The sequence below is a fragment of the Salvelinus alpinus genome, chromosome 36 (genome assembly GCF_045679555.1).
Source record: "Salvelinus alpinus chromosome 36, SLU_Salpinus.1, whole genome shotgun sequence".
Classification (NCBI taxonomy): domain Eukaryota; kingdom Metazoa; phylum Chordata; class Actinopteri; order Salmoniformes; family Salmonidae; genus Salvelinus; species Salvelinus alpinus.
The window spans coordinates 13,545,819-13,557,038 of NC_092121.1; the positions used below are offsets into that span (position 1 = coordinate 13,545,819).

At 42.5% G+C, this 11,220-nt stretch overlaps 1 protein-coding gene across 1 annotated transcript; it reads right to left on the reverse strand.

Moving 5' to 3' along the window:
- Positions 1-2,615: 2,615 nt before the first annotated feature.
- Positions 2,616-10,887, reverse strand: LOC139565523 (transcription factor Sox-10-like). The gene is made up of 4 exons (XM_071385935.1): positions 10,767-10,887; positions 5,505-6,362; positions 3,644-3,903; positions 2,616-3,535 (listed from the first exon to the last, which is right to left on the reverse strand). The coding sequence occupies exons 2-4, from the start codon at positions 5,945-5,947 to the stop codon at positions 2,754-2,756; spliced, it is 1,485 nt and encodes a 494-aa protein (XP_071242036.1). The 5' UTR covers positions 5,948-6,362; positions 10,767-10,887; the 3' UTR covers positions 2,616-2,753.
- Positions 10,888-11,220: the final 333 nt, after the last annotated feature.

Below are 11,220 nucleotides of genomic sequence, written 5' to 3' on the forward strand. Positions count from 1 at the left end.
ATGTAATCATACTCAGCCTAACTGAATTAGCCATTATCCATTCTCTGAAATTGCTTTTGTTAAGTCTACGAAACAATGAATGAGTCACTGCAAGCTGTGATTACTGCTGTTGTTGCATCGCCTAGCCCTAGCCCAAGCCCTAACCCTAGCCTAATTATGTAATGTGAGGAAAATAAGAAAATAATTCACGTTGGCAAGTAGCATTTATGGTATATTGGAATTCAATGTTTGTTGTCCAATGTCATCTTACCTTTCTCAGGGCAGCCGGTATAAAAACATTAGTGGAGACAGACTTTTACAAAAGCAGATAGAATACAGTTTTATTTAGTGTGAGAGAAATTCATTAGTCATCGCGTCGCTAAGGTCTTGTTTCCACTAGTATTTACAGGTTGTTGTTTTGTTCTGCTGGCAACACTTACTGAGAAAACACAAAACACCAAAACAACAATAACAGTCAAGATTTTCAGTACGGTGAAGAAAACCTGTTAACAGCTCATAAAAACATAATACCAGCAAATATAAATAATAATTGTAATATTCATAAGAACAAGCAATTCCTAAAGCAAGACGTAGGATTTAAAATGAAATGTCATGTGCTTCAAGGCATAATGTACAAAAACGGCCCAAAAGTAGTTCTGGGCCAAAAGGAAGCACTACCATTATTTAAAATAATAATATTGAAATCACATATATTAGAATAAAGTAAACATACAAGGTATTATTTCACATTACAAGATGAAGGGGCATCCAACTTTAACTACAGGTACTGTTATTTTGGAGTTGTCTCTTGGTACCTCTCTTTAGAAAATAACCCCTTGGATTGTTGCTATTCTGTTGCAAACAAGGGGTTGGTATTTCATTACATAAAGGCCAGTTTGAGATCTTACCCTCTGTAGACTCGAGAACTCATTCATGCATGCTATTACTCACTCAATCTCAGGCAACTGTGTTTCTATGATGCCATTTCAGAAAAGCCATAAACAGGTAGCAAAAATGTTACAACAACTATCTACAAATCTAACATTTTACACTGAATACTGTTCACTGAGTGTACAAAACATTAGGAACACCTTCCTAATATTAAGTTGCTGCCCCTTTTGCCTTCAGAACAACCTCAATTCGCTGGGGCATGGACTACAAGGTGTCGAAAGCATTCCACAGGGATGCTGGCCCATGTTGACTCCAATGCTTCCCGCAGTTGTGTCAAGTTGGCTGGATGTCCTTTTGATGGTGGACCATTCATGATACACACGGGAAACTGAAACTGTTGAGCATGAAAAACCCAGCAGCGTTGCAGTTCTTGACACATTCAAACCAGGGCGCCTGGCACCTACTACCATACCCCGTTCAAAGGCACTTAAATATTTTGTCTTACCCATTCACACTCTGAATGGTACACATACACAATCCATGTCTCGATTGTCTCAAGGCTTAAAAATCCTTCTTAAACCTGTCTCCTTACCTTCATCTACACTGATTGAAGTGGATTTAACAGGTGACATCAATAAGGGATCATAGCTTTCACCTGGATTCACCTGGTCAGTCTATGTCATGGAACGAGCAGGTGTTCCTAATGTTTTGTACACTCAGTGTATAACCACATTTTTTATGTCAAACAATTTAGAAAAATGTGAGGGCAGTGGTGCAGACTTTTCAGTGTAGTAATGGCAAAACATTGACAATATAATTACATTAATAGTAAAGATTATAACAATGAAAATAATGTATTATGTCTACTGAAGATACATACTTAATGACCTCAATTTTGGTTAATAAAAGATTATAATATAAAATAATTATGTAGTATTGTCTTCTTATTCGCTATACAGTTTTGAAATGTTCTGTGTTAAAGAGACAATGCTGAATCAACATAATAGTCAGTGCCATGGGAAAAAAATATTGAGGTTGATAAATCAATATAGTGTTGAGGGTATGTCACCAAAGAGCTGTAATCAGGTCAGAAAAAATGTGTTGTACTTAATTCAACATCAATGTAGTACTGTAATACAGTGTCATACGGAGAGAAACAACTTAAATAATATTTTTCTCTGTCTTTAAAGTTTTGGTTTCAAAACTTTGGTCATTTTAATTTATAAAACATTTGTAGAAACAGATTTTCTGGACTGTATGCCCTTTGTTATAGATATACAGTATATTCCAATTACAACATAGGCAACTTATAAGTGCATTCTGTATGTCATTTAGCAGACAAATGTATCCAAAGCGACTTACAGTCATGTGAGCATACATTTTACGTATGCACGCATGCACGTGGTTCTGTAGATACAAGAAATTGTAAGAAATATGCCTCTGGGCCAATCACAGAATATGTCATTGATTATATATCGGCTATTGTGTTACATCATGTAATTAATCTGTTTTCAACATGCCTGAGACGTGGATGGATGGGCTAGCCAAACAGTTTGTCACTGTACTGTTGACATCTTTACATCATAAAACCATTTCAAAGATGAGCCTCTAGATTTAAATACGGATTTGATTTATTCTCTCTTTCTGACCCTAAAAACTAGGATCCAACCCTCTGAGTACTCAACATTGAAGTTATACACCACACGTTACCCCATAAAATCATCTGATCTCCATTCCTCCTTGGACCCTCCAGGCCTTCCTGCATCTGGGCCAGACCAGAAGGGGATTCCATCTCCCCACTGCCTCCAACCCAGGTCTCCTCCGCTCTGTGGGTCTGCCGTTGGGGCCAAATCTGCACCAGAGCCCTCTGCTCCCGGTCTTTGTCAGGGCCGCGACAGGGTGGTGTAGACCGGCTGCTCCCAGTGCGTGGGGCTGTGTGACTGTGGCACGCTGGACGGGTCAGTGATGGCTGTATACAGGGGCCTCTGCGAGGGCCCCATGTAGGAGAAGGCAGAGTACAGCCCTGAGGCCTGGCTGGAGTGGGCGTAGTAGGATCCCGAGGCCTGGTGGTCAGCATACTCTGCAAACTGGGCCCTGGAGGCCAGTGAGGGGAAAGCAGAGCTGTAGTGGGGCAGGCTGAGGGGAGTGTAGGTGACATGGGAACCCCCTGAGGATGCTTCGGCAAAGTGTCCCCCCGAGCCGGCCTCACTCTTAATCTGGGCCTTGGAGGGGTCGGAGCCCAGAGGTGAGGCATGATGCTGCTGGTGCTGCTTGGATAGCCACGCCGCAGAGTGTCCACTGGCCACGGCCAGGGCAGAGGAGATACCGTAGGCATAGGGAGATGCAGAGGACCCTGCTGCTGCCGCTGACCCAGCACTCTGTCCAATCCCCGGGTGCCCATTGGGGGGCAGGTACTGGTCAAACTCGTTCACATCAAATGGCTCCATGTTGGCCATCACCTCGTGGCTGATCTCACCGATGTCCACGTTGCCGAAATCAATGTGTGGTTTGCCTGACCCTGATCCAGAGCCACCCTCCGCTCCTACCCCCATTCCCCCACGGGATCCCCCTGCTCCACCGCCCTCCCGCTTCCCATCGCCCGACTTCCCAGACTGGAGCTCCGTCTTGGGGGTGGTGGGTGGTGTAGGAGGGCTGTGGCTCTGGCCTGTGGGGAGACACAAAGCAAAGATGTCAGAGATATTGTCAGCCTGGCTTGTGGTATATTATTTAGAATGGGGATGTGTGACAAACTGCATCGATAGGGCTGGCATACCTGCAGTATGTGGGTGGTGTCCATCAGCCAGAGGAGACCCCGCCCCCCCGACGTGGGCCGCCACGTCCAGGTGGAGGCTCTTGTAATGTGAATGGCTGACCTCACCCTCCGAGTGGCCGTCAGCTTCAGAGGCGGAGCCGGGTTTGCCGTTCTTGCGGCGGCGTGGCTGGTACTTGTACTCCGGGTAGTCCTTCTTGTGCTGCTTCCTCAGCCTCTCCGCCTCCTCGATGAAAGGCTTCTTATCACTCTCATTCAAGAGCCTATGAGGGAGAAAATCGTTTTTGAAATACCAATGATAGAACATTTTAATTTCAGCCAGGAGGAACTTAAAGTAGAGATGTTTTCTGCTGCTGGATTAGGGTTATGCATGTGTCAAACTGTAATGTAGTAAGCCATTCTGTTTGAATGAGGAAATTACAGTAGTCTGAGAACATTTTACAGCATGTATTTTGATAAAATGATGACCATAATATGTGTGTTAAGATAACAGTGACACTGTGCTGGTTCCTTACACACCTCCACATTCCAGAGGTCAATAACCTTGTCCAACTCCAATAGAAGAAGAATTACATTTTATTTACCAGGTGGTCTGTGTCAACTGGGACATATCACCTTTTATATTCAATCTACTAAGTATTCTAGTATTTTACTTTGTTTAAAATGTCTAACTGGTGTAATGGCAACACACTCATAGGAAATGCTGCTATTCCCCTTGTTGAGCATTAAAGCATTTTTAGAAAAGAACAATTGACAATATTTCTACTGTGGAGATTATTTCTACCTGTCAATTTTGCCTCTGAAACATTCACTTGATTTTCATCTCGTTCTAAATCGGATCCACCATCTGCACAGCTGCATCAGAAAACCTGCCCACACTAGGGGATTTTCGGCTGGACTGTAATGAAATTAAGACACAGGCTAAAGATGCATCCTGTGCACGTAACATAAATCCATATTACTGATGGTGGAGTCAGGGGGACTGGCATGAGAAAACACTGACCTTTTAGACTCCCAGTTGAGCATGTTTCTTGGCCAATTTTACAATCATGCGCGGGCTCAAGGTCAAGTCTTTATCTAATTAATGTTGCCTCCTTATAAAGTTAATGAATTAGCCTCTCTGTGCCTTCCAATCAGCACGCACTCGTCTGACCTAGCAACAGTCCTCCATATCTGTGTTTTAAAGGCTGACCGAACTAGCCATTCAACCTGTTGGCCAGTAAAATCTTGGATATCTTTTTACATAGTAGGTTCTTTAATATGGCACTCTCAATTACAAATGAGAGGGCTGTAAAAGTGTATATCTGCCATAATGGTCTGTGCTTTAAAACATATAGATGAGGGGATTACAAAAACCTCAGTAATTCCCACTGCAGCCATCTCCCTCCTAAACCACCATGAATTAAGTGGGTTATGAAATCGGGCATTCCAGTCACTATAATGTGATTACAAAAAAACGCATAACTATATGTTTTTGGTTTTCTGTAGGCTACATAATCCACATAATTATTTCTTTTTTTTTTTAGGTTGTAGGGCTTAAATCAACATTCCTTGGTGGGGCAACTCTCTAACAAGCTTTATTCTGAGCTGGTAGAATATTATTTTAACATATCTCAGCTAATTTGATTGAGAAACTCATTGCTGTAAAGAAGGGAACCTGCCTTGAAAAATCTAAGATCTATGACTTTTTAAGTTGTTTTTATGTTTTATGGGTCCATAATTCAAAGCTACTGTAGCATGAAGTGTGCTTTGAACTTTTGACCCAGAATGTTGTGACTAAGAACGCATTTGAATTTGTGTAACCCTGGATGTTTATTGTTGTTTATCAAAGCGGACCGACGCTGTAATTAACGCTTTCCCTTACCTCCATAGTTTCCCGAGGGTTTTGCTGAGTTCAGCGTTGTGGAGGTGGGGATACTGGTCTGCCAGTTTTCTCCGTGCAGCCTGTGCCCACACCATGAAGGCGTTCATAGGCCTTTTCACGTGCGGCTTGCTTTTGCTGCCGGAGTTTACGCGCACAGGCATAGGTACGAGTGTCCAGTCGTAGCCGTTCAGCACCTGGCTCACTGCCTCGCGGATACCAATGGGAAAGCGATCGTCGTCTTCATCGGACTTGATGGAAATCCCGCCAGCTACATCGGATAGGGCGTCGTCGCCGACCCCTGTCAGCTGGGGCTGCGGACCGGACAGGGGTGAGTCTCCTCCGCCTGCGGCACTGGATAAGTGACCCGGTGACAAGGAGTGACCGTCGTCCGAGACCCCCGGACTCATTTCTAACTCAGATAAACTCTGCTCCTCTCCCGACATCTTTCCCCTCTTCCAAGAAAGCTTCCTCCCTCAGGTGAGTAACAGAAAGTGTACAGGGTATAGTTTCTTGGCCTATGGGTGTTCAACTACTAAGCCTAGCCCTATCCCTATGTCTGAACTAATGAAGAAGTTCAACCTTTTTCAGGAATATAAACTATTCCTGTTTAAAACTAAAGGATTGCTTCTGTCACTCGAGGTCTCCTTTATATAAACTCCCAGTCAGTCTCAACTCTCAGTCTACGTTCTAAAATTCTGTTAGGATTCCTCATCAAAGTTCTTTCCATCCGTGTTGCTGTTATCTTACGCTGAGCGCGTATTGTGGATCCCAGTTTACCTGTTGATTCCCACCTCTTGCTCCAGTAGAACAGTGTCCTCTCCCTTGCAGTCTTTGAAATTGTAGTCCTTTAGCTAAATACTGCAAAGGACATAAAGTAGAGTATGTATTAGAAAACAATACCCTAGTGAGTGAGTGAAATATAGAACATATTGTTAAACTGGGTGGTTCGAGCCCAGAATGCTGATTGGCTGACAGCCTTGGTATATCAGACCATATACCACCACAGGTATGACAAAACATGTATTTGTACTGCTCTAATTACATTGGTAACCAGTTTATAATAGCAATAAGGCACCTCGGGGTTTGTGGTACATGGCCAATATACCACGTTAAGGGCTGTATCCAGGCACTCCTCGTTGCGTTATGAGTAAGAACATCCCTTAGCTGTGGTATATTCACCATATACCACAGCCCCTCATAAGATATTGCTTAATTATAGCCTGTAGGCTGCTAAGCCTGTGTAGGCTGGGCTATGAACATGCAGGTAGCTAATAGGGCTAAAGGGCTAGGCTGTAGCTTGTTTGCTCAGAATACTTTCATTGAATTAGCATATAAAGGATGTAATAGAAATTATTACGAAACGTGCAAAACTGCAAACATATAGAAGCGAATCTGAAGCCCATAATTAGTGCAGACGGTCTGTTATTCTAGCCCAGGCCTCGACTCCTGCTAACAAGCTACTGTTTAAGGTTTGGCACTTATTGCAAGCTCCCCAGAGAGAAAGTGTTGGAATAATACGAGCCCGCACCAGCACAGGGCTTCGATTTATACCTCGGAGCTCTTAGATAAACATGGGCTGGCGCTGGAAATATAAAACGCGTGGGTACGTGTGTATGCGCGTGTGTGAATTGGACACATTCTGTTTGAAAAAGTATAGGCTATGTGTCTGTATGAGGCCTATTGGGGTCAAATGTGTAGTTTTGTCGATAGAATCAACGCCCGCCTGTGTAGGCCAACATGACCTTGACGTTTTGATTAAGCGAACTTGTGAACTGTAATAACAAACTATAGGCTGTTTGTTTTGGAATTGATTTACTCGTTGAATCAGTCATATTGTAGAAGTTAAATGCATAATGGTTGTCTCTCTAGTGCCCAATTGATCCTTTGTAACATTTATTCCGCTGACATGCACACTGCTGGTGGTGAATTATCAGAGCATTGGCGGGACTGTGCCATCTCATCTGATACCTCAACCACGTCCTGTTGTGCACCTGGTGGTCACAATTAACCCCCCCCCCCCCCCTCTCCTTTCTGTACGCCGATTTGTTATCCTGTCCACGCACATAGCTGTTGCCCCCATGATAGTGTTACATTGGTCAGTAGGGAGAAGAGCATGGGGTGGGGTGATGATGCTTCCTTTGCCACGGCCCAACAGTGTTTAATTACAGCCGTATTTGGCCTAATGGATCGCATTGCAACGCCGTGATCTTGCAAAGAGATTTAACTGGTGCGTTTTAGTCAATAAGGTTCTGATTAATACCAAAATACAGGTTAGACGTTGCCTTTCGTGCCTCTCATCCAGCAATAGCGCGCCTACTAGTATTTTCTCGAATAGCTGGACCATATGTCTGTTACGTTGAAGCGTATTAATAAGTCTCTGGCACAGATGTTAATCTGAATAGGCCTATGTCCGTATGGGTAACTGCGCTCGCAACAAACGATCTCCAATTGCGCGTCCGCATATGAGGCTATGGGCCTACTTTTTATATGACAGGAGGACACTCACTCAGGCTACTTAGAATAAAATATTGAAACTTTATACACTATATATACAAAAGTATGAGGACACCCCATTAATTTAGTGGATTCGCTATTTTAGCCACACCTGTCAGTATACAATCGAGCACACAGCCATGCAATCTCCATAGACAAACATTGGCAGTAGAATGGTCTTACTGAAGAGCTCAGTGACTTTCAACGTGGCACTGTCGTCGGATGCCACCTTTCCAACAAGTCAGTTCCTAAAATGTCTGCTCTGCCAGCTCGATCAACTGTAAGTGCTGTTATTGTGAAATTGAAACATATAGGAGCAACAACGGCTCATTCGGGAAGTCGTAGGACAAACAAGCTCACAGAACAGGACCGCCGAAGTACTGAAGCACATAGCACGTAAAAATAGTTTGTCCTCAGTTGCAACACTCACTACGGAGTTCTAAACTGCCTCATGAAGCAATGTCAGCACAAGGACTGTTTGTTGGGAGCTTCATTAAATGGGTTTCCATGTCCGAGCAGCCACACACAAGCCTAAGATCACCATGCACAATGCCAAGCATAGGCTTGAGTGTTGTAAAGATCGCCGCCATTGGACTCTGGAGCAGTGGAAACGTGTTCTCTGGAGTGATGAATCACGCTTCACCATCTGGCAGTCCGATGGACTGGGTTTGGAAGATGCCCGAATGCATAGTGACAACTGTAAAGTTTGGTGGAGGAGGAATAATGGTCTGGGGCTGCTTATCATAGTTCAGGCTAGGCCCCTTAATTATAGTGAAGGGAAATCTTAACGCTACAGAATATAATGACATTCTAGACGATTCTATGCTTCCAACTTTGTGGCAACAGTTTGGGGAATTCCCTTTCCTGTTTAAGCATGACAATAGCCCTGTGCACAAAGCGAGGTCCATACAGAAATGGTTTGTCGAGATCAGTGTGGAAGAACTTGACTGGCCTGCACAGAGCCCTGACCTCAACACAATAGAACACCTTTGGGATTAATTGGAACTATGACTGCGAGCCAGGCAGAATGGAAGCAAGTCCCTGCAGCAATGGTCTAACATCTTGTGGAAAGCCTTCCCAAAAGAGTGGAGGCTGTTATAGCAGCAAAGGGGGGCGTACTCCATGTTAATACCCATGATTTTGAAATGAGATGTTCGAAGAGCAGGTGTCCACATACTTTTGGTCATGTCGTGTATGTATAGGCTAATAACGGGTTTGTAATGGACATATAAGGTGACAATAATTGATGACAACTCCGGTCATTCGAGTTGGTTGCTGCCAGAACAGAGTTCCTATGTGATTCAATCGGACAGTTTTTTTTTCAATGAGCAAATTTCTTTACAGAGAAAGTATTTTCACCAGGTTGTCCTTCAGATTAGTTCAGAACTATGAAAGACACACGGTTTGTCTGTCCTGTGATTATTAAAGCAGGAGTTAAATGCCAATTTATTCTCGTCCACATTGAAAACTCGTATCTAATTTATTGTCAGTATAGGCTCTACTGTATATATATATATTGTGTAGCAAACAGTATATTGATTGTTCTCTACATTCCTCTTAAATGGTGTTTATGATGTCTAACTTTCCATCAATTAGACTTTTTCTATTCATTTACATGAAAGAAGTGGATTCCAAAGCCCTTCTTATCGCTTGACCTAACAATAAATTGCCCTTGATTTACGAAAATATTTTCCCATGATTGATGCTGTAGTCTCTTTCCCTTAGTTAGTTGTAACGTGTTCATTTATTATAATAAAATTAAAAAACTTTAACATATCCAGAAATGTGGCATAGCCTATCTGAATCTGAGTTTTTTTATTTATTCCAAAACAATTGTCTCTAAAGAATTGAATAAAACGTGACAATTCTATGACCTATTTGTGAATTTGGCCTTTGAGTTTGAGTTCTGATGCAGGTCTAGAATATTGTATGCATTGAACAGTTTGTTGGCACTAACCACTGATCAGAGATGACGAGAACACGTCCAGCTTTTAACGCATTATGAAATGGATGATCTTGTTGACTAACTTTCTCTCAATGAATGAGTATATTAGTCAACCTGTAAATACTCACGAATAAATAAGCCTAATACTGTCAAATGCCTCATCTCGTTGAAAATAGTTCCATGCGTCATGAATGTCGGGATAGTCAGTAGATGTAATTAAGGAGTCAAAGTTTGCTGTTAATGGGAAAAGTTTCGTTGAGTTCAACTTGAACTCGATCAATCCCTGACGTTATATCTAAAACTATATTTTTCACTGGTCTAGAAATAATTGTATAACTTCGAAAGGACCGTTTACGACAAGGCACACCTAAACGGAATACATAACTTTAAAGCTGGTTCATAATTGAAATTGTATGTCTGTAGGCCTATTTGTATTAACCTATATAGTCTGTAGCATACACTTGCAAAAAATATATATAATATCTTACTGGGATGCGTATTAAACATGTATTTCTCCTGCCTGTCACGATAATCATCTCCTGTTATAACAGAGCAGGCGATGCCCACTTAACACAGCAGGATTATCCTAAGAGACAGTTTAAATGTAACAATAGTAATATGATAATAGTTATGATGATAATAGCCTAATAATAATAGTATAATAATTTAAATAAAACAATAATTTAGAAAAGATGCAGGTGTAATACATAATTTCTAACTACACAATTTAGATTAACTTTATGGCTTGATTATTTGACAAATGAAAGAAAGAGAGAGAGAGAACAGCAGAGACAGGAAAGTATTTCAAAAGCTAAGCGCCTTACTTCAGTAATGAAAAATGAGGTCGCCCGCTTAGCACGAGAGTCCGTGTGTTCCCGAGTTTCCAAAGTGACGCTCGCGCTCACTCCCTAGCCCCCTCGCTCGCGCTGCCCATCTATGAATGCCTGCTCTGTGTCGCGCACCCGGGCTTAAAGAGCTCCGTTGTGTGAGGAAAGAGAAAAAATTGGGGGGAAAAGTCTTAAAGGAGCAGCAAACTTTCACGCATGCAACACCGGCAATCAATGTGATTGGTCGATGATTATTTTGCTCAGTTTCCTGCAGGACAAGATCTCACTGTCAAAATTAGCATCAATATTATGCTAATATTATCGCTACCTGAATAATGTGGAGACGCCTCGATTGTTTTGGTTAGGTAGGCTACTGATCTATTTCTAGGCTGCAGTGCCATCAGATTCTGTGGAATGAGATGCTGCATTTGGGTTTGGATATTTCAGACTT